Source organism: Erigeron canadensis, chromosome 2, assembly GCF_010389155.1.
Source record: "Erigeron canadensis isolate Cc75 chromosome 2, C_canadensis_v1, whole genome shotgun sequence".
Lineage (NCBI taxonomy): Eukaryota > Viridiplantae > Streptophyta > Magnoliopsida > Asterales > Asteraceae > Erigeron > Erigeron canadensis.
Genome location: NC_057762.1, coordinates 28,875,107 through 28,898,103, shown reverse-complemented (window position 1 = coordinate 28,898,103; position 22,997 = coordinate 28,875,107). Strand labels below are relative to the sequence as shown.

At 33.1% G+C, this 22,997-nt stretch overlaps 5 protein-coding genes across 5 annotated transcripts; 3 read left to right on the top strand and 2 right to left on the bottom strand.

Moving 5' to 3' along the window:
* Positions 1–504: 504 nt before the first annotated feature.
* On the top strand, positions 505–2,467 carry LOC122589986 (probable (S)-N-methylcoclaurine 3'-hydroxylase isozyme 2). The gene is made up of 2 exons (XM_043762317.1): positions 505–1,433; positions 1,702–2,467. Exons 1-2 carry the CDS (start codon positions 531–533, stop codon positions 2,308–2,310), a joined length of 1,512 nt encoding a protein of 503 aa, XP_043618252.1. The 5' UTR covers positions 505–530; the 3' UTR covers positions 2,311–2,467.
* Positions 2,468–6,477: 4,010 nt separating this feature from the next.
* On the top strand, positions 6,478–8,417 carry LOC122589985 (probable (S)-N-methylcoclaurine 3'-hydroxylase isozyme 2). The gene is made up of 2 exons (XM_043762316.1): positions 6,478–7,438; positions 7,719–8,417. The coding sequence occupies exons 1-2, from the start codon at positions 6,479–6,481 to the stop codon at positions 8,325–8,327; spliced, it is 1,569 nt and encodes a 522-aa protein (XP_043618251.1). The 5' UTR covers position 6,478; the 3' UTR covers positions 8,328–8,417.
* A 3,651-nt stretch (positions 8,418–12,068) lies between these two features.
* LOC122589588 (probable (S)-N-methylcoclaurine 3'-hydroxylase isozyme 2) lies at positions 12,069–14,038 on the top strand. Its single transcript, XM_043761896.1, has 2 exons — positions 12,069–12,990; positions 13,250–14,038. The coding sequence occupies exons 1-2, from the start codon at positions 12,088–12,090 to the stop codon at positions 13,856–13,858; spliced, it is 1,512 nt and encodes a 503-aa protein (XP_043617831.1). The 5' UTR covers positions 12,069–12,087; the 3' UTR covers positions 13,859–14,038.
* Positions 14,039–15,590: 1,552 nt separating this feature from the next.
* Positions 15,591–18,177, bottom strand: LOC122588429 (RHOMBOID-like protein 2). The gene is made up of 5 exons (XM_043760539.1): positions 17,703–18,177; positions 16,964–17,127; positions 16,700–16,863; positions 15,984–16,234; positions 15,591–15,893 (listed from the first exon to the last, which is right to left on the bottom strand). Exons 1-5 carry the CDS (start codon positions 17,999–18,001, stop codon positions 15,779–15,781), a joined length of 993 nt encoding a protein of 330 aa, XP_043616474.1. The 5' UTR covers positions 18,002–18,177; the 3' UTR covers positions 15,591–15,778.
* A 1,404-nt stretch (positions 18,178–19,581) lies between these two features.
* On the bottom strand, positions 19,582–21,544 carry LOC122588428 (60S ribosomal protein L24-like). Its single transcript, XM_043760538.1, has 5 exons — positions 21,435–21,544; positions 21,121–21,196; positions 20,689–20,790; positions 20,447–20,595; positions 19,582–19,887 (listed from the first exon to the last, which is right to left on the bottom strand). Exons 1-5 carry the CDS (start codon positions 21,443–21,445, stop codon positions 19,740–19,742), a joined length of 486 nt encoding a protein of 161 aa, XP_043616473.1. The 5' UTR covers positions 21,446–21,544; the 3' UTR covers positions 19,582–19,739.
* Positions 21,545–22,997: the final 1,453 nt, after the last annotated feature.

The window sequence follows — 22,997 nt, the reverse complement described above, 5'->3', positions numbered from 1 at the left end:
ATGCAATTTGTCAATCTGAATGCAATACACATAATTTTGTATATATTTCTAAAATTAATGTTTGACTATTTAATTTCAAGTCAATATTGGTATGCATGAAATGTTTGAGTAGTTAATTTATGGACTTTCATTTATGCTTAAAATGACAATTATCCGAACAAAATTCACACATATATAAATAGTACGGCTTCAACTCATAAATCAGTTATTTGAAGGCGGGCCAGACTTCGTATACTACTACAAAACACATAAAGTCAATATTACTGTCTAGCGTAACAGGTTTGACTATTCTTCAAACAATATGGACGTACTTTTGCTATCTATTAATCGTATATATACCATGCTCCAAAATTCAAATTTGGATATCCGTTTCTTAGAAATTCTATCTTAAAACACAACTTTGACTATATATTTTGAAACTTCACTGCATATGGCTAGCTAAATAGTTGAGGCTATATATATACCACTCATGCATGCATGCAAAATATAATAATTCACCCAAAAACAAAAACAAAAAAAACATACTTATTATGGAGATCCTAAACCTAGCCTCTTTCATGCAAATCAGTTCATTAAGTTATCTCCTTCTTTTCTTAACACCTCTTTTCTTGGTTTTCATTACACAAAAATATTACTACAAGTCGTCTATCAAAAACCTCCCACCAGGACCACGATCCTTGCCGATCATTGGCAATATACATCAACTAGGCAAGAACCCACATATCTCGACCGCCATGCTCGCTAAAAAATATGGCCCCCTCATCTCCCTTCGCTTAGGTTCTCGACTTCTTGTTGTGGCTTCATCCCCAGAAGCTGCCAAGCAAATTCTAAAGGCACAAGACCGACATCTTTCTGGTCGAGCCACACCAGATGCAATAGTACTAAATCCCAATGACCACAACGTTATCTGGGCTTATGATTGCAACCAAAATTGGAGATCATTAAGAACCCTTTACCGGGCTGACCTGTTTTCCCCTAAAGCAATAGAAGCTCAAGCTGATATAAGAAACGAAAAGTTGGCTCAAATGGTTGATTTCTTGAATACCAAGCAAGGAAAAGTTGTGCAAATTGAAGATGTTGTTTTCACTACTATGTTCAACACTCTAAGCAACATTTTGTTTAGTACGGATCTTCTTGATTTGAACAACGAACACGGAACTGCTCATGGGTTAAAATGGGCTATCCAAAAGATACTAGAGAATACAATGGCACCAAATGTTACTGATTTTTTCCCCGTAATCGGGGGATTAGATCTTCAAGGGTTAAGAAAAGAAAACTTGAAATATCTTCAAGTCGTCTCTAGCTTTATCGACCCTATAATCAATCAAAGGAGGGATCAAATGGCTTCTTCAAAGGTGACGGAGGAAAAAGATTTTCTGGACCGAATGCTTGAAAATAATTTTCCAAATGCCCAAATTAACATCTTGATTCTGGTAAGTCTTATGAAGCCATCCTTACTGGTTTATACACTATATTTAATTTCGCATTTCCAGTGTAGGTGATTTTTTTACAAATTAAAATTTACAACTTTTAATCCTGTTCATGAGACTTTTATGGTCCCAGCATATCAACTTTTCTTTAATGATGATAGTTCCTTTTAACATATAAAGACAAATAACCCTTGATATATTAATTAGTTGATATATTAAACATTTCATGATATATAAAACTTTGACTAAATTTAATCCATTATGCATGCAGGAATTATTCATTGCGGGAACAGATAGCGTAACATCAACTACTATATGGGCAATGGCTGACTTGATAAAGAACGAAGGAATCTTGGAAAAAGTAACAGAAGAGCTCAAAAGAGAAATCAAGTCCATCTCTATGATCATGAAATCCGATCTTAACAAATTGACTTATTTCAACGCTTGTATCAAAGAAACACTAAGATTGCACCCGGTTGTTCCTCTCCTACTTCCACGAAATGCTGTCGAAACTTGTGAGGTTATGAATTATACAATCCCACAAAACTCTTCAATATGGGTCAACATCTGGGCAATTAGCCGGGACCCAAATGTTTGGGAGGACCCTAATGCTTTTAAACCCGAAAGGTTTCTTGAGTCAAACGTCAATTATACAGGCCATGATTTTGAGTTCACACCTTTTGGTGGTGGAAGGAGGATGTGTCCTGGTATGCCTTTCGGGATTAAGAGTTTGCAAACAACATTGGCGACTTTGATTCTAGGATTCGATTGGGTTCTTCCAAATAACAAGGATCCAACGAAACTCGACATGACCGAAACATTTGGATTGACTTTGCAAAAAGAGAAGCCTCTTGAGCTTATCTTCAAATGCAAAGAGTAATGAATGGCTAAATTTATTCATATATAAGTTTTTAAGTTTAGCATAAATATAGTTTAATTTATTGAATTTTTTGTATTAGCATTTGATTCATTCTTTATGTAATTTTCATAGTTAAGCATTTTTTTTGAGCTTATATAAAGATAAATTTGTTTCGATATTTATTGTTACAAGAAAAAAAGTTTTAATATTTTTTGAGTTTATATATTTTTAATAATGATGAAAGAAAAAATATTATAAGTAATATGTTGAAAAAGTTATAATTAATAAAATTATGAAAAACTTTAAAAAATTCTTTAGGATATACTCCCGCCGTTACACTAAACTTGTCCACTTTTATATTTCCAAAGTCAGTCTTTACGAACTTTGACCATAAATATTTTTGTATGTGTTATATAATATTTGATGAAAGTTATATGAATTGATTGTGTTTTGATGTGCGTTTCATTGGTATAACTTTTATCGACTAATATGTAACACAAATAAAAATATTTATGGTCAAATTTCGTAAAATTTGACTTTGAAAATATAAAAGTGGACAAATTTTGTGGAACGGATGAAGTAATAATTATAAACCAGCAGGTTTAGAAGGGTTAGTTTTAGGAGCAGCAGGAGTTGGAATAGCAACTCTGCACTCCTTTTGGTAGTTTCCCTTTCTACCACATCTCCAGCACTCCTCTTGAGATTTGTCAATAAGAGGCTTGTAGGTAGCAACCGACTTGCGGATGTTCCACCTTATGGAGTACCTCTTTCCAGCGATTAGGGCAAAATCCATGAAGTCGCTGAACATCCCTTGTTTTTCTTTAACATCAAGATCATCAACAAGGGATTGAATAAAGGGTGGAAGATTAGAAGTGTTGACACCAATATTTAGATTATTGGGCTCAGTAGAGACAAGAGCAAGGGGATCACTAACATTATAAGCAGAAGTACTAATAGAGGGGGAAGAAGAGCCAGCACTTCTACGAGCTTTAGCAGCAGCTCTAAGGTTTTGAGCCAAGGCTCTTTCTTCAAATTGAATCATTCCAAAGAGAGACTCAAGGTCAAGCTGCTGAATTTGCTTGGTGGTACGAAGGATTTGTCTTAATCATTGCCACTTGATGGGAAGACTATCAATAAACTTGTGGCACACCTCAAAGTTATCATGGGTGATACCAACATTTGTCATATCATTCAGCAACCCTTTGAAACGGGTATAGGTGTTGTCAAGACGTTCATCAGGAAGAGTGAAGAAATTTTCATACGCACGTTTTAGGTCAATCTTTTTAGTAATGATTGTGTCATCAGAGCCTTCATACATGTTGCACAAGTTATCCCCAACTTGATTAGAAGTGGGATATTTGATGATGAGCTTTATGATGTCAGTAGGGAAAGTGGTGACAATCATGTTTTTGAGTCTCGAGTCAAGATTTACCAGACTCCGCTCATCATCGGTCCATTTAACCTCTGGTTTGACCATTCAGTCACTATCTCAAGAGCATCAGCAGTAGCTCTTGGTGTTCCACGAACCAGAGTGGATACATATGGACCTTAGGTCAGAATGATCAAAAGGTATGGTTCTACACCCACAATATGTAGTAGCATTCTTTCCTTCCAAGATCCAAAGTAATCAGGCTCGAACCTTGGAGGATTAGACACATAACCAAAGTCACGTGTATTCACAAGAATGGGTACAGCAATCATACTTTAGTTTTAAGAAAAGAAATAAGAAAATTTAGATAAGGAAAGAAAAGAACAGAAAAGAATGGAATTTAAGAAGAATACAAGTATGCGAACAGATCTTGTTTCATTAGATTAGAAACTGTGGCTCTGATACCACTTGACAGTCCACAATTTGCAATACTTATATTTAATTAACTAGACAAGGAAGTAAAGAATAAAAAGTAAAGAACAATAACAAGTGTGAAGTTCTATTACAATAATCTATGCAAGTCTAATCATATGTATCATTGATTAAACAGTAAATACATGACCGATATTACAACCTGACTTACAAGAACAAAAGAACATACAAGTTGTTAAGTTTTGGCCACTAAACTTATACAATTACAAGAAGGAATAAGAAGGCACACTTGTGGTGACTAACACCAAGTGTTTATGTTGTAGCTGTGTTGCCTAATATAGGGGAGGAATTATGACAACACAGCCTTGCTTGATAGTGATGGGATGGTGGTTGTCTAGATCTCATTGGCTCAAGGTACTTGAATTCAGGAGTCTTTGTCTTCTTTATCAAATCGGGTAAGAGAGAGAGAACCCTTTCCTTTGGTCCGAACTGTACCTTTGTCATACAACGTAAAATACAGTTGGAATAACCACCATGTGACTCTTGTCTTCTTTTGATTTGAATTCTTCTCGCCTTGACTTACAATTTGGAAGGAATCCGTCCGCTGATGAAGAGTCACTGGATTCGCTGATGGCTCACCGATGACACACATCAGTGACCAAGTCTGGTCAACGAATCTTTGATGACTCAACAACGATACATATGACTAGACTAGCATAGATTTGTGTATTTGAACTTTACACTTGCTCTTGTTCATTACTTAATCTTATTTATTTTCTTTTCTAGATTATTAATTATAAGCTAAGCAACTCGTGGACTCACCACATATCATATTGTGTTCAAAGATTCAAATTCAAATGTGTATATATTTGAATAATTCAAAATTATAGGGTTAATTATTAAAAGAAGAAAAATGAATCATATGACTTTCAACAATTAAGCAAGATATTGTTTGTCACATAGGATTAGCTAGTATGACCTAGCATAATCCTAAATTTCTAAGTAGGATAAAGCTAGGTGTCTATACTCATTTATACCTAGATCGAATTTATCTTCAGTTGCATGTGTTTTTTTTTTTGGAATTAACTGATATTAAGTTCATGAGCATAAGATAAAAGAAAAAAAATGAAAACAAAATTCTTTTATCAGACATACCACAAACATAATCTTTTAAGAAACTATTTGTTTAATAAATCTCATTGATAAATGAACTTAATTAATGAAATGAATAAACTTATTTATTTCTCTTATACGAACTATACTCCACGTACACACATTCCACATGAGATATATACCACTAAAAAAATGAAAATTTCAATTCAGTTTCTAGATATGAATTACTAAATTTTTTTCAAATTAACCTACAGCTTTAAGTCTCTGACCAGTGAGTTTTTCGAATTGTTAGGAAAAAAAAAAACTTCGGCTAGGTTTTTGTCTATATAAATCTGTTTACTGAAAGTCTGAAACACAGCACATGAATTCATTTGTATATTTCTTAAATGTTTGAATATTTAATAGGAGTCAATGTTGTTGTGCATGAAATATTTGACTATTTAATATTTGTGGACTTCCATGAGTTCATCTAAAGAATTAGATTGTGTGGCTGAAACCAACTACCTTAATTATCTCATTCCTCAAATATTAATATGATGATAAAATGAAAAACAATTATTCCATCACAAAATAAGCTAGCTACAAGATAAGATTGATATTAATTTTAAGAGACAATTGTTTTTAAACAAACCTAATATAGTAATGTATAGTATCATTCATTGTAGGACTGATGGATGGAGTATAAAATTACCAAAAAACTTGACTACCCCTGCTGTTGTAGCTGATCACTAGCTAGTAGAAAGCTATTTAATTTGCTTAAAAAACGTGGGAAAAACTTGTTATAACTAGCTAATGATATAGAGTGAAATTGGTCAAGATATTTGCCGGTTAACCATTAAGTGTACAGGCCAAATATTTGTAGTGTGTATCCAAATTAGTCACCTCTTACTTGAACTCTTATAAATTTTCATTAATGCTTAAATGACAGTTATCTGAACAAAATTCTATATCAATGTATAGTACGATCGACCGACTTGAAGTACTCTTGAACTCATAATCAATTATTTGAAAGCTTGCCTAACTTCATATGCTACGTACAAACTACAAAACAAATAAAGTTAATGTTACTGTCTCGCTAGCTAGCTTAACAGGTTTGACTATTCTTCAAATATTTTGGACCGTACGTACTTTTGCCATATCTATTATCTTGCGCCAAAATTCAAATTTGGATATCCGTTTCTTAGAAATTCTATCTTAAAACACAACTTTGACTATATATTGGAAACTTCACTGCAGATGGCTAGCTCAATAGTTGAGGCTATATACCACTCATGCATGCATGCAAAATATAATAATTCACCCAAAAACAAAAGCATCCCAATTATGGAGATCCTAAACCTAGCCTCTTTCATGCAACTCAGTTCATTAACTTATCTCTTTCTTTTCCTAACACCTCTTTTCTTGGTTTTCATTACACAAAAATATTACTACAAGTCGTCTATCAAAAACCTCCCACCAGGACCACGACCATTGCCGATCATTGGCAATATACATCAACTAGGCAAGAACCCGCATATCTCGACCGCCATGCTCGCTAAAAAATATGGCCCCCTCATCTCCCTTCGCTTAGGTTCTCGACTCCTTGTTGTGGCTACATCCCCCGAAGCTGCCAAGCAAATTCTAAAGGCACAAGACCGACATCTTTCTGGTCGAGCCACACCAGATGCAATTGTACTAAATCCCAATGACCACAACGTTATCTGGGCTTATGATTGCAACCAAAATTGGAGATCATTAAGAACCCTTTACCGGGCTGACCTGTTTTCGCCTAAAGCAATAGAAGCTCAAGCTGATATAAGAAACGAAAAGCTGGCTCAAATGGTGGATTTCTTGAATACCAAGCAAGGAAAAGTTGTGCAAATTGAAGATGTTGTTTTCACTACTATGTTCAACACTCTAAGCAACATTTTGTTTAGTACAGATCTTCTTAATTTGAACAACGAACACGGAACTGCTCATGGGTTAAAATGGGCTATCCAAAAGATACTAGAGAATACAATGGCACCAAATGTTACTGATTTTTTCCCCGTAATCGGGGGCTTAGATCTTCAAGGGTTAAGAAAAGAAAACTTGAAATATCTTCAAGTCGTCTCTAGCTTTATCGACCCTATAATCAATCAAAGGAGAGATCGAATGGCTTCTTCGAAGGTGACCGGGGTGACAGAGGAAAAAGATTTTCTGGACCGAATGCTTGAAAATAATTTTCCAAATGCCCAAATCAATATCTTGATTCTGGTAAGTCTTTTGCAGCTATACTTTTTGTTGTATTACTTCATACACTATATTCATTATTCGCATTTATACACTATATACTTTTTGTTGTATTACTTCATACACTATATACTTTTTTTTAAAAAAAGCTATGTAATAAAAACAGGATTCAAATATCTTTATAGGTGATTTTTTGACAAATAATAATACAACTTTTTAATTCTATTTATGGGACTTCTTATAATATATGGTCCCAACTTATCAACTTTTTGTCTTTTAATGATGACAATCTCTTATTATGTAGGAATTATTCATTGCGGGAACAGATAGCGTAACATCAACTACTATATGGGCAATGGCTGACTTGATAAAGAACAAAGGAATCTTGGAAAAAGCAACTGAAGAGCTCAAAAGAGAAATCAAGTCCAGCTCTATGATCATGAAATCCGATCTTAACAAATTGACTTATTTCAATGCTTGTATCAAAGAAACACTAAGATTACACCCGGTTGTTCCTCTCCTACTTCCACGAAATGCTGTCGAAACTTGTGAAGTTATGAACTACACAATTCCTGAAAACTCTTCAATATGGGTCAACATTTGGGCGATTAGTCGAGACCCAAACGTGTGGGAGGACCCTAACACTTTTAAACCCGAGAGGTTTCTTGGCTCAAACGTCAACTATACAGGCCATGATTTCGAGTTTACACCTTTTGGTGGTGGGAGGAGGATGTGTCCTGGTATGCCTTCCGGGATTAAGAGTTTGCAAACAACATTGGCGACTTTGATTCTAGGATTCGATTGGGTTCTTCCAAATAACGAGGATCCAACGAAACTCGACATGAATGAAAATTTTGGATTGACTTTGCAAAAAGAGAAGCCTCTTGAGCTTATCTTCAAATGCAAAGAGTAATGAATGGCTCAACGTTTTCATACCTAAGTTTTTAAGTTTAGCATACATGTAATTTAGTTTATTCATTTTTTTGTATTAGCGTTTGATTAATTTATATGTTTATTCTTTAGCTTTCATATTTATTAAGTTGTGATATTGGTCTCACATTTTTTATTTCACAATTAGTATAAGATTTATATATATTGAGACTACTTGTCCAATAAACGAGTCTGAACACTGCTAAATATATAAAAGAATACTTGACCTAAACATATGTATAAATTTCAACCCGTTTTAACCTCTGTCGTTAATTTGTCACATTACATTATGATATACATATTTTTAGTTATGACTTGTGAGTTATGAAACAGATAAATATAAAATATTTATTTTTGATAGTTATGTCTCATGTGTCATACCCTCCTCCTTTAATTAGTCATATCAACCCACAAAATTTTTAAGTAATAGCACAAAATGTTTTGTTCCATTCACACCTATAGATAACTATACAACCTAACCCCAAAAATCCATTTCCATCATGTGAACGGATAATTACATCAATTTGTTTTCTCCATCAGGTTACTTATAGTAATTTTATGGTGAAAAAGCATTAGATTAAGGAGCTTTTTGTTCCAATTCAAAAGCTTGAAGCCTTATTAACCAAATTAAACAAAGCTCTATCAAATAGGAGCTTTCTATCAAAAGCTAAAAACTTAAAGATCTTAATAGTTTGCTGTGAAATATACCCTAACTTCATGAGCACAAACAAACAAGAAAAAGAAACAATAATTATATTATTTGACGTACCATAAACACAATCTTCTTTTTAATAAATTAATTGTTTACCAATCATTGATTAACTTAATTAATGAAATGAATAATATTATTTATTTTTCTAATTAGTTTTTCACTGTTACTTATGAAGATATGTCGATCAACCGGCCAACTAGTTCATAAATTAGCTAGACTAGATTCGTACCCAAATACGAAGGTCGGGGCGTGATTAATCCTTGTGTTGAGTAATCAAGTTTGTGCATCTTCTTATCGATCTCCTATTCATGTAAAGTATATATGCGTAAAATTCGGGTTTTAGCCAATCTAATTAATTAAGGTGCTTTTATCTTTCTTGTTCTATGCATGCTGTGTAAATAGAACCCAAATGCATGTTGACTGTTCATGTTCACAAGTACGAATCTAAGAACAAAGTATACGTATACACACATTTTTTTCAAACCCGAGTCTTTCAATTTTCAGGAACGAACTAAATTATTTCAAACCTGATTTTTTAAGTTTCTAACCAATGAGTTTTTAAATTTTTTAGGGGAAAAAAAAAACTTCCTCTTAGGTTTTTGAAGAAATTGCCACTTCTCCCTCTTAGAATTCAATATGGATTGATGCATTTTTGTCAATCTGTATACTGAAATGCAATACATATATCTATTTGTATATTTCTAAAGTTTTTGACTATTTAATAAAAGTCAATATTGGTGTGCATGAAATATTGAAACGTTTGATCAATATTTAATTTATGGACTTTCATGAGTTCATCTAAAGAATTAGAGAGTGGCTAAAACCAAACGCCTTGATTATCTCATTCCACAAATATTATGAATCGGTAAAATTTGGACCCTCGTTGCGAAGCCTCGAAGCCTCAATTTTTCTATTGAAACGGTTATGTTATTTTAGTATATATAATTGTGTTGAACCTTCAATTCATCCGCTCAATTAAATCATTATGTCATTAATATGTTTGTTTGAACAGGAAAACAAGAAGTAATCAACAGTGAAATTCCAAACGGGGTGTGATCTGGCAAATATATCAATATGTTAGTTCATAATTTAAACGAATTCAATGTAGTAAAATGCAAGTAGTGATATGGGGTGTGCCATAAAAAGGTTGTATGACTCAAATGAAAAAAAATGTGAAAAAAGTAACCTGTAAAAAAAATCTGAATAAGATACGATGTGACAAAATCTGAATAGTGGTAGCGTGTGTTACATCAAAAAGAATAACGACTCGCCACGCATACAAGTTGCTATTCACAAAAATATGTGAAAAATACTAAGAAAAACCAAAAAAAAAAAAAATCCAAAAAAAATGTGATATAGCAAAATCCAAATAATAATATGGGATATAAATTAAATTAATCTAATAAAACAGTGACACGTAACGGTGATACTGCTCATAAGGTTCATAATTACTGATATTGCAATGCAATATATATATATGATGATAAAATGAAAATTAGTTATTCCATCACAAAAATAGTTTAAAGATAAGTAATTTTAAGAGACAATTGTTTTAGAAAAAAACTAATATAGTAACGTATCATTCATTTAATTTAGGACTGATAGAGTATTAAATTAACAAAAACTTTAAGGAAAACGTAAGAAAAGTATAATGTGTTCGACTATGACTAAAAATCTCTATCGTGTATCGACTTTTAAATCGCTTTATTGCATATGTGTATAATATTTCATAATAGCGTGAAACTCGTTTAGGCATTTGCCAGTTAAGTAATCAAACTATATGTCAAAATTCTTATAGTTATCCAAGTGTAGGCTAAATATTTGTTATGCGTATCCAACTTTGCGTCGTCGCGTCTTACTTGTTATAGCAGGTTGGCAACATCATTTGTAATTTTAACAACTTATATACACAATGAACTGGCCTCATTTTATTGAGTCATGGATTCGCTGAGAGACTCGGCGAGCTATTTTGTCAGCGAGCTCTCAGCGACCATCAACTATCTTCGAGTTAAAGGATAAATTCAATGACTCACCGTCATACTTTGTAAGTCAAATATGGATGGGAAGATGAAGATAAGAAGACCGGTCCCCAAGGACACGTGTTGATTGATCGGAATGAAGACATGTGACCTTGTACCATTTTAGTACTAAGGTATTTCTCTTTGATGCCGTTTTGGGAAAGAAACAAGATGAAGAAAAGAGCTGAGAACTCTTCAGATCTGACTTATCCACCAATAAATGGTTGACAAACTTTATGTGTCAAAATCTATTGGGTTGTTATGTGATTCCTCTTCTCTGCCTATATAAAGAATCATTTGACCTAGACGCAACTTTTGTTGGTTTTAGTCTACAACAACAGTTAGTGTGTTTTACTTTCTTTGTATCATTGTTAAGTTTTTGGTGTGTCAAAAAACTTAATAATATTTTCTCTTTTCTTTCTTTGTAAAACCGACCATGCATTCATGACTGTTTAATTAATAAAATATTTGATTAAACTTCTTTACTTTCTTGTCTATTGTTCTTAGAATAATTTACATTAGTTGTTTAATTACTTCATCAATGTAAATTTGAGACTTTCACAATTTCGTATAAACCTATGATCAAAATTGAATACATTCTAAAGTACTTACCCAAAACCTTATCCTATATATATTTTGGTTAGATTTCTGACCTTATATCAATAGTACGGCTTGAACTGTTCAACTCATAAATCTGTTATTTGAAGGCGGGCCAGACTTCATATGCTACAAAACACATAAAGTTAATGTTACCGTCTAGCTAGCTTAACAGGTTTGACTATTCTTCAAATATTATGGACCACACGTACTTTTGCTATATCTATTATCTTGCGCCAAAATTCAAATTTGGATATCCGTTTCTTTGAAATTCTATCTTAAAACACAACTTTGACTATATATTTGGAAACTTCACTGCATATGGCTAGCTCAATAGTTGAGGCTATATATATACCACTCATGCATGCATGCAAAATATAATAATTCACCCAAAAAAAAAAACATATATACTTATCATGGAGATCCTAAACCTAGCCTCTTTCATGCAACTCAGTTTATTAAGTTATTTTTTTCTTTTCTTAACACCTCTTTTCTTGGTTTTCATTACACAAAAATATTACTACAAGTCGTCTATCAAAAACCTCCCACCAGGACCACGATCCTTGCCGATCATTGGCAATATACATCAACTAGGCAAGAACCCGCATATCTCGACCGCCATGCTCGCTAAAAAATATGGCCCCCTCATCTCCCTTCGCTTAGGTTCTCGACTCCTTGTTGTGGCTACATCCCCCGAAGCTGCCAAGCAAATTCTAAAGGCACAAGACCGACATCTTTCTGGTCGAGCCACACCAGATGCAATTGTACTAAATCCCAATGACCACAATGTTATCTGGGCTTATGATTGCAACCAAAATTGGAGATCATTAAGAACCCTTTACCGGGCTGACCTGTTTTCGCCTAAAGCAATAGAAGCTCAAGCTGATATAAGAAACGAAAAGCTGGCTCAAATGGTGGATTTCTTGAATACCAAGCAAGGAAAAGTTGTGCAAATTGAAGATGTTGTTTTCACCACTATGTTCAACACTTTAAGCAACATTTTGTTTAGTACGGATCTTCTTGATTTGAACAACGAACACGGAACTGCTCATGGGTTAAAATGGGCTATCCAAAAGATACTAGAGAATACAATGGCACCAAATGTTACTGATTTTTTCCCCGTAATCGGGGGATTAGATCTTCAAGGGTTAAGAAAAGAAAACTTGAAATATCTTCAAGTCGTCTCTAGCTTTATCGACCCTATAATCAATCAAAGGAGGCATCAAATGGCTTCTTCAAAGGTGACGGAGGAAAAAGATTTTCTGGACCGAATGCTTGAAAATAATTTTCCAAATGCCCAAATTAACATCTTGATTCTGGTAAGTCTTATGAAGCCATCCTTACTGTTTTATACACTATATTCAATTTCGCATTTCCAGTGTAGGTGATTTTTTTACAAATTAAAATTTACAACTTTTAATCCTGTTCATGAGACTTTTATGGTCCCAGCATATCAACTTTTCTTTAATGATGATAGTTCCTTTTAACATATAAAGACAAATAACCTTTGATATATTAGTTGATATATTAAACATTTCATGATATATAAAAGTTAACTAAATTTAATCCATTATGCAGGAACTATTCATTGCGGGAACAGATAGCGTAACATCAACTACTATATGGGCAATGGCTGACTTGATAAAGAACAACGAAATCTTGAAAAAAGTAAGAGAAGAGCTCAAAAGTGAAATCAAGTCCAGCTCTATGATCATGAAATCCGATCTTAACAAATTGACTTATTTCAACGCTTGTATCAAAGAAACACTAAGATTGCACCCGGTTGTCCCTCTCCTACTTCCACGAAATGCTGTCGAAACTTGTGAGGTTATGAATTATACAATCCCACAAAACTCTTCAATATGGGTCAACATCTGGGCAATTAGCCGGGACCCAAATGTTTGGGAGGACCCTAATGCTTTTAAACCCGAAAGGTTTCTTGAGTCAAACGTCAATTATACAGGCCATGATTTCGAGTTTACACCTTTTGGTGGTGGGAGGAGGATGTGTCCTGGTATGCCTTCCGGGATTAAGAGTTTGCAAACAACATTGGCGACTTTGATTCTAGGATTCGATTGGGTTCTTCCAAATAACGAGGATCCAACGAAACTTGACATGAATGAAACTTTTGGATTGACTTTGCAAAAAGAGAAGCCTCTTGAGCTTATCTTCAAATGCAAAGAGTAATGAATGGCTCAATTAACATGATTCATATTTAAGTCTTTCAAGTCTAGCATAAATATAATTTAATTTATTCATTTTTTTAATTATAATTTGATTAATTCATTATGTAATTTTCATAGTTAAGCATTGTATTTTTATTATTTTGTTTTTTCTGAGCTTATATAAAGAGTATAAATTTGTTTAGATTTTTAATGTTAATGAAAGAAAAAATGTTATAAGTAATATGTTGAAAAAAATTTAATTAATAAAGTGATGAAAAATTTTAAAAAATTCTATAGAATATAGTAATTATAAATCAAGTACGTACTTAGGGTAAAAGGTGTAAATTATTGATGAAAAACAAAAAAGTGTAAACTAGTAAAAGTTTTTTTAGAATTACTAATATTAATTAACATATTTGGATAATGATTATTAAAACTTTGAACTATTAATTTGATTAATAATTACATCATCAATGTTCAATTTTGAAGATTAAAAAATTGTAATTAGTTAATAAATGAGATCAGTTGTCTTTCAATAATAATAACAATAATAATAATAATAATATTAATAATAATAATAATAATGTTTATCCCAAATATCTAACTATTTAAATAAAGAAAAAAATATCTTTAAAACTTACAATCATTCTTCATCTAACTATAAATGTAACTTATTAAAGTTATTTATAATTATAACCTATCAAATTATCAATGATTATATATATAAAAATAATATATCTGACAAATAACAATAACAACTATATAATCCAAAAAAGTTTATATAAAACAAATACCACAACAAAAACTACAAGAAGTTTCTTTAATTGTATTGTTAAAAAATTGTTACAATAGCAAGCATTAACATAGTATTGATAGATGAACAAGTTAAACACTTTCGTTAATGTTCCAGTATTATATTTTGTTACTTTGATTTTCATTACATTATTTATACTTAAATTTATCAATTTGTTCTTTCATAGTTTTAATTGCATTCTTTATATTTTAATTAACTGGTTTGTTTTTTCACAATTTATGTGGATTACATATTTTTATATTATCTTTAATATGTTATAAACGTGTTTTAGACACGGGTCTAAATCTAGTAAAAGATTAAAATGTGTTCTTTTAAGTATTTCATTATCTAATGTCGGAATTCTAGTTCTTTCAAGTTAAAAATGGAGGAGCAAAATAACGTACCGTTATCTGTATTTGTTCTGGAGTCATCCATATCTATGTTTGAAGTCTTTTGATTAGTATACTTTGCCAACTTTGATAGTTTCAAGTTTGATTCAAATTTCACATCCTGAATCTTAATTATTCTTTTGTAGTTTAGCCCGGCCTAACCTGTTGGGCCTTAAAGATTACGCCTGACTCACATTTTATAGGCCTATGAATTTTAGACCTTAGAAGTCTTTGCTTTATTACCACGACCCAAAGCCCCATCCAGTTGACCAGTTGAGAATTTGTGTAAAAACAATTTAGAAAAATGAGCCCGCGTGATGCAGCAGCGACAGGTAGTGGCGGAGGCAGTGTAATGACAATGGTGGTAGTGGGGACGGCGGCGGTGGTCATGGGTGGTGACGGTGGTGGTGGTGGCGATTGGTAGAGGCGGCGGTGGTGGCGGCAAGTATAATGTAGGTTATATTGATATATTGTTAAGTTAGAATGTTGAAAAGTTAAAAAGTAGATTTATTTTATAATACAGTAAGTACATATTTACAAAAATTAGATAAGCTATAACCACAAAAACTGAATGGGATAATGGCAGAGTTGCTAAAGAAATAATTATATAGCAAGTAACCTCAACAATCAACAAATAAATATTTCACAGCCAAAAACACAAATACCACTAACTCGATATGACATGAAAACCAACCAAACTTTTAAAAAAAAACTATGCAAATAGCCAGATATCCACAGATATTACACATTAAAAGAAATACTAACTGCTATTGCATTCCCATTTTGACGTCGGGACACAGTTCAAGTAGCGACACCAATGGCAATGTTTATATCCATTTTCTCCATGAAACAACATCACTAAACCAACCGTAAATCTGCATTTTAAATCCCAAGAATGAACTTACATCAGCTTAAAAAATACAGAGAATATAGTTTTCAAATAGATGTTGTGTACACTAGCTTACCCTGCAACAAGAAGAGCTAATGCAACCAAACCCAAGACATACTGATAAACCTTGTATTTGGATCTCACACGAACATCAGCTGGAAGATTGTGTCTTTCTACCCAACCAAATTGGGGTTTAGGAAGTAAAACAAAACCAAGGAGGAAACCAGTCAAGAATCCGCCAATGTGGGCAAAATTGTCAACAAATGGCAGAATTCCCACAGCTAGGTTCACCACAACGATAACTACAAGTGTTAAGAGCGCCGCTGCCTACAAAATAAAGAGATCATTCTTTACCGTCAAAAGTGAACACGAATGATTAAGGACAGGCTTTTAAGAAATTTGGCCAAAACCAGCTCAAATACCTCATGAATGGGTCGACTAACTTAAAAGAAGATTAACTTAAATGATGCAAGAGTACTGCTGCTAAATGTGCTATCAAAAGTGTACTTAAATAATCAAAATTTTCAAGGAAAATCTAATAGTAATTGCATTGAAATTATCCCCAAATGGCTCAAACATAAAATAACAGATAACAATACACAAATGGCTAAATATAAGCATAACAAATTGAAAGAAAATAACTTAAAAGGGACCAGCGATGTATAAGACCCTCCTAAATTAGAGGAAACATCCTAACACAATTTTATTCAAAATAAGATATTACAGCTTTCATATAATACTGTTTCTATATCTATAAAATCAAGTTAAAAATTCAACAAATCTACTGCTCACCTTATTTGAATAGATAGTCCAGTTTGTGATGAGCTCGGCAAGCATTGTCCCAAGTAGCCCGAAAAGAGCTCCAGAGGCGCCAACAGAGATATTCTGTTGAATAAATAAAGAAGAAAGAATACTTCCTCCAAATCCAGACAACAAATAGATCAACCCTACACGCACTGCAAAGTTCAACAAGTATTATAATAAAACCCAATATTCTTTAGACAAAAAACACAATTTAATGTCATGATCCAACATAGAAAAGACAGAGGAACATACGAAATCCAAACTGCTGCTCAAGACGAATCCCAATAAGAACGAGACTTAGCATATTGGCAACAAGATGTATCAAACCAGCATGTAACCAATTTGCAGTAACAAGCCTCCATCCTTGATGTCCATGAACTATTTTCCACCATTGAAGTGCCCCTAATTTCTCTAATCTTTACGTTTAACAAACATAACATTTGCGGTCAATAACTTGTTAATCATATCATATAACTTATATATGTTGTATACAAATCTTTCCATAAACCAACCAAAAAAAATTCTAAAGACAATGGTTAACACACAGAAAATTGTTTCACATCATTTCTTTTTTACTTAATACACTGTAATAATCAAGAACTTAATGCATGTCAATTACCTATTTTTTTACTTAATACATATAGACATTATTTATACATTCAGTCACTTAATATACTCAGGATTCAGCACTTAATGACTTAAAAAAGAAACGGCCCTTACTTTTTTGCACTAAATTAATCATAAGTTATATTCTTCTAGGATTTTTTAAGTTTCGGTTTTGCAATAAAAAACAAAAACAGAAAAAACCAAACAACCCAAAAACCGAACCGATGAACTCCCTACGATTATAATCATAATTCATACCCCTATGTCAAATGAACATAATAAATAACAAGTTGTAATAATAAACTTTCAACACCAAAATCTCATATAAATCAAATCAATTTCTGAATTTCTATATATATCAAAACAGAGTAAAAAAACAACATACGTGTTAGAAGAAGCACCAAGGAGAGGATTTTCTTTAAATGGTTGAAAAGAAAACCTGCCAAGAAACTTAGCAACACACTTTCCATAAAATCTTGACCGGTTATGTTTAGGACAGTTGTTGATGTACATAAGTACAACAAAAACACCAATATTGGCGACAACAAATACTGGGATCAACCATGATGTCCAGTAACTTTCTGTATTTACTGCTGCTCCTGAAGATGATGAGTAATTTTGTGTTGTTTGATTGAAACTGGTTTTGGGTCTTGTGCGTTCCACGTCATCGTCTCTTGACATCATCGTTTTTTCGTTTATGGAGTTAGTAGTAAAAATTCTTTTCTTTTTATTTTAATTTTGTGTGTAGAGTTTAATGGAAAGATATATGGGATTAGTGGGGGAGAAATGATCGTGTGAAGGGGAGTCGTTGAAACGACAACGTATTGAGTTTATCTGTGTGTTTTATTTTGGTGAACGTGTGCCACGTTGGTGTTGATGTGGTGGTGGAGTTGGAGTTTGTTAGGATGATGTGAAACAGGGAATTTTAATTTAACTTCCCCTTTGGCCCGGTAATTATGATATTTACCACCATAGGTGGTGACAGTAGTGAACGGTTGACTTTTGGTTGGATATGCTACAATAAAAAATAAAAAAACATATAACTTCAAAAATTTCTTAAACCCTTAAAATATTATAAAAGAAAAGCCTTATTTGTTGATTAAATAAAAGATGACACACCTAGAAAAAGAGATACGAACCTATTTTTAAGATCTAATTACATCAAGTAGTGAAGTATGACGAAGGGACAAATGCCTGTTTTCCAAATTTAATTTAATCGACTAAAAGAAAGAAAACGACGCCATCGTAATAATACTCACAAACATAAACAAAGTCACACTTTCATGTATCTTCTAGGGTGCTCTATATTCAATCATCGTAATCATGTCAAATATCATCAAGCTTTGGGGGATTTTGGAACTGCTTATCTGTTTATTGTTGGATTTTTAAATAGACAAATATAATAACACTTTCAGAAACTACTTAAGTTCGGCATAATTTGGTCTTTCTGTAAATAAGGTGGGGGAGAGCTTCCCCACTCCTCCCCTCCCCGATTTTTCTTCTCCTCCCCTCCCCTAATGCTAGGAACACCTCGCCACCCTTCCCCTCCTCACCCTTTTCTATTTAATTTATTTTTGTTTTAAATAATAACTAAAACTAATTTTAAATAATAATAATATTATTATATAATTTATAGAAAACTAAAAAAAAAAAGACTTTTGTATCAATATTATAAATAGTTTAAACTTCAAGGTATAAATTGTAAATATGAATTTAATTAATTAATATTAATATTATAGATATAGATGGATACATTCTTCTCCCCTGCAAAATATAGATATAACTATGTGTATATTTATATATAAAAAAAAAAAACACAGATCCAATGATCAGATATAACAGTCACAACATAGACAGCAAAACCAGCACCACCCTCCCCATCTTCCTCCCCACCCAACCGGTACCGAGGGGTCGGCGCGGTGTGCCAACCGGTACCAGTTCCCTCTCCTACCCACTCCGTCCAGCCTAAACTATCTTGTCCCCATGGTGTGACATCAAGAAACTATCATTCCAATTCTCTTCGAATTGAAAACAGTTGATTTATATACATGAATGATAAATCTGCCTTTGACAACAAGTTACAAGACCATGGCTATGCACAAATAAAAATATGGCAACCTAAAATCTGTATAAACCTCTTACTCATTATTCAAGAGGATCAAATATTGAAAAGGCAGGCCAGTCTTCAATCAGGAGTTCAGGACGGAACCTACCACACTAATTATCTATGCAACTTATTACCCAGCACCCAAGACAAACAGAAATTCATATAACTCCAATTTCATTAAACAAATAACGTAAATGGTCAGAAACAACTGAAACACAGGCTAGCTTCAACGAAACCAAAATCAACAAAAGCAAAATATTCGAAATCTCGGCTAACATATGGTATCTAGTAAGGAAGTAGTACAGTTATGGAACTTCAACGCTTCCCACCACCACCTCCAAGCTTAGGTCCCTTAGCTTTAGGCGCATTTCCAGCCTTGCCTTGGGTCTTTTGTTTCGATGCAACCTCTGCCTTCTTTGCTTTCTTTTCATCCTTGGTTTTCTTAATTCTTTCCTTGATTTCACTGCAATTTTGACAAAATAAAAAATTTCACTCCAAAGTTGACAAAATAATCACAATACTTAATATGTCTCAAGTGATAACTAGTGGATTCGACAACTACAAAACAACTATGCTCTTTGGGTAGATAATGGCTAAGTTTGTGTCTTAAAAAGATAAACGGGTAAAATTAGGTACTAGCTAAATTAAAACAGATTGAACATGCCATGTGTTTCTAACTTTAAATCTATAACGCATAGAACCTCCCAATGAAACTAAGTAATGTGATACACAGTTTTGCTCAACAATATATAACACGTCAATTATATGTAGTTATAAAACAAAATAAATTAGCTATTTTTTAGTCCAAACATTTCAACCCATACTTAAAGATTAACCTTTTTCCCTACCCATTTTGACCCATTACCTGACCTGCCCAACCCACTTTGACCAAATACCCAGACCTGCCCAAACCATTTTGAACCTTACCAACCGTTGCAATTTGCTATAGTTAAAACAAAAAGTAATCGATATGCCACCTTAATGATCATCACTACAACTAAAACAACAGAGAGTGATCATACCGCAGAGCTGCCTCCCTAGCTGCATCACGAACTTCAGGCTTCTCACTTCTCTTCTTCTGAATAACTTCCAAGGTGGCTCCAACAATAGCCCTGGAATAAGGCTTCTTGGTTGCACGGCGCCTCTTCTTGGCAGTCTCTTGAGCAATATCCTGTTCAAAAACCATCACAAAAGTCATTAACAAACTAACCAAAAGCATTTCCTAATAAATCATATAACAACGCAGCTTAGCAAATGTCCCCACCTTCTTATGCTGCTTCCGGTACATAGCAGTCCATGTGAGCTTTGAAGGCTTCAACTTATTATGGAAGTACCTCTTACACTTCGAGTTCGCAAACAAGAAAACCTACATTCGTCACGCATAAGTATATACAGTCTATAATCTCTAACATCAAATAAAAAATGCACACAATAAAGACCTAAAAGTATACTAATTTCAAAACCACAAATGCATAACCATCTGTTTAACCTAATCATAATAAGCTGTTTAACACAAGCAAAGCGGATTTTTTAATATGTCGATAAGCCCAAAAGCTCGTAAAATAAGCTAAATCAAACACTTTAGATACTTTTAGGTCTATGTTGTGTGCATCTATTAGTCATGCTAGAAATTTCATCAACCAAACATAATATATATTGTGTGTATATAATATATATATATAATATATATATATACCTGTGAATCGGATCGAATGAACCGAATACCCCTTCCAGGGTAAATTTTCTGGCCACTGAATCTGCATAGCTCAGTCCTATATAACAAACATCATAAAACACTAATATCAATACCAATACTTATATGTATATATATATATACTGTATAGCATTTCAATAAAATATTAATATAATACAAAACAGATCTTGTATATGTAAGGATATACTATAACTAGTGATGTATGGCATTAGAAACTCAGTAATATATACATACAGATTATATATATAAAGATTATTATAAAATTAAGGAAGGATTGATAGAGATAGAGATGGTACTTGAGAACCATATTGACGGCCGCAGCTTCCTTCTGTTTTTTGTTTTCTGAAAAGATAAAACCCTAAAAATATTTTCCCTTCCTGTATTTTATAACTTTTTATTTTCTCAAACATACGCTTTTAGAATCAATATTGTCACTTTTAACCCCTTAATAATTTCTGTTTGACCGGCTTGGCAGAATAGTTTGTTACTTTATATATTGTGAGAGCAAAATTTCTCAAGTTTTGACTCTATCCTAGTATCGTTTTGATCTCGATACCGTAATGTGATACTGAATATTAAGTGGGACAGGCACAAATGTTATATAATACAAGTATCTAAAGCATAAGGTACAATTTTAATAGTACGACCTTCCAAGCATTATATACAACTTTTATTTTTTGTTTTGTAATACCCCTAAAGTTTTTACTTATTAACTTTTAACCTTATTCAAGTTTTTAATATCATTTTTTTTATTATATTTCTACAACATAACTATAACACATCTACGGTTTAACCCTAATGATTTTTCCTTTGTTTGTCTCTTTCTTTTTTTAACCCCGGAGTGTATAACTTTACGATTTTTATCATTGCCTTTTTCCTTTACTTTTTAACCCCGAATGGTATGACTTTGCGATTTTCACCGTTGCCTTTTTTTAACATTTGTTTTGATTATCTTCCCCTATTTGTTATATGTAATAGTTATCACTGTTACGTGTTACTTTAGTGAAATAACTTTCACACATTACATTTTCATCTCTGATAATTTTTACTTCCTTCGTTTGTTTGCTTTTATATCCCCCGAAATATATAGCTTTATGATTCTCTCTATGGTTTGTTTTATTATATGTAATTTTCATGGTTCTTACGTCTTTCTTCGGTATTGTAACTATACTTATTATGTTGTTAGGCTATACGGAGTGGGGCGGATCTCCCCCCATTTCGCCCAAAAACTTGCCTGGAACACCACCCCCCCTCATCCGATTGCGCCCCTTGCCTCCTCCAGGCGGAAAATATATTTCGCCCAAAAATTTCTTATGGGTGTGCCTTGTTTTCCGTGTGGCCAATCAAAAGGCTAGATTTGCCCCCATTTCGCCCACTACACCACCCTCTCTTTTTTTAACATATTCTTGATGATGACATAGCGCTACATGGCAGATATCCCCATCTTCTGAATATGCCCCACTCCGGATAGTCTTATGTGTTTTATTTTTTTTTTTATTATCCTTATTAGTCTATGATATTTTTAACCTAACAGTCATTTAGTTTTATGTACGCACGTTATGGCGTGCGGCGTGTACAATTACTAACTTTTTATCTGGAATGTTTTAGAGTATTTCAATTTGTATCTGTTTAACAGATGCAAAGCTATTATGAAGTAGACTGTCTTTTAAAAAACAAAAGATAAAAAAAGATGTAGTTTTACTACGCTTATGATTGCTTGTAGCATTTTAGACTAAGAGTATCAAAATAAGCTATTAGCTATGTTATGCAAATTTTTTAGACCCTCATTATTTATTTTGTGTAGCTAATAACATGTTTTTCTTGCAAACCTTCTTCAACGATTTGGGAAGTAGCTAATC

Excerpts from the sequence above, each read along its gene's own strand:
- LOC122589986 (XM_043762317.1), top strand. The coding sequence starts at position 531 with ATGGAGATCCTAAACCTAGCCTCTTTCATGCAAATCAGTTCATTAAGT. Across the intron at positions 1,434-1,701 it reads AAATTAACATCTTGATTCTG|GAATTATTCATTGCGGGAAC; the intron begins GTAAGTCTTATG and ends TTATGCATGCAG.
- LOC122589985 (XM_043762316.1), top strand. The coding sequence starts at position 6,479 with ATGCATGCAAAATATAATAATTCACCCAAAAACAAAAGCATCCCAATT. Across the intron at positions 7,439-7,718 it reads AAATCAATATCTTGATTCTG|GAATTATTCATTGCGGGAAC; the intron begins GTAAGTCTTTTG and ends CTTATTATGTAG.
- LOC122589588 (XM_043761896.1), top strand. The coding sequence starts at position 12,088 with ATGGAGATCCTAAACCTAGCCTCTTTCATGCAACTCAGTTTATTAAGT. Across the intron at positions 12,991-13,249 it reads AAATTAACATCTTGATTCTG|GAACTATTCATTGCGGGAAC; the intron begins GTAAGTCTTATG and ends TCCATTATGCAG.
- LOC122588429 (XM_043760539.1), bottom strand. The coding sequence starts at position 18,001 with ATGATGTCAAGAGACGATGACGTGGAACGCACAAGACCCAAAACCAGT. Across the intron at positions 17,128-17,702 it reads CTTGGTGCTTCTTCTAACAC|ATTAGAGAAATTAGGGGCAC; the intron begins GTATGTTGTTTT and ends TTAAACGTAAAG. Across the intron at positions 16,235-16,699 it reads GGACTATCTATTCAAATAAG|GCAGCGGCGCTCTTAACACT; the intron begins GTGAGCAGTAGA and ends TTTATTTTGTAG.
- LOC122588428 (XM_043760538.1), bottom strand. Across the intron at positions 20,791-21,120 it reads TCATTCGATCCGATTCACAG|GTTTTCTTGTTTGCGAACTC; the intron begins GTATATATATAT and ends TGACGAATGTAG. Across the intron at positions 20,596-20,688 it reads ACCGGAAGCAGCATAAGAAG|GATATTGCTCAAGAGACTGC; the intron begins GTGGGGACATTT and ends GTTTTTGAACAG.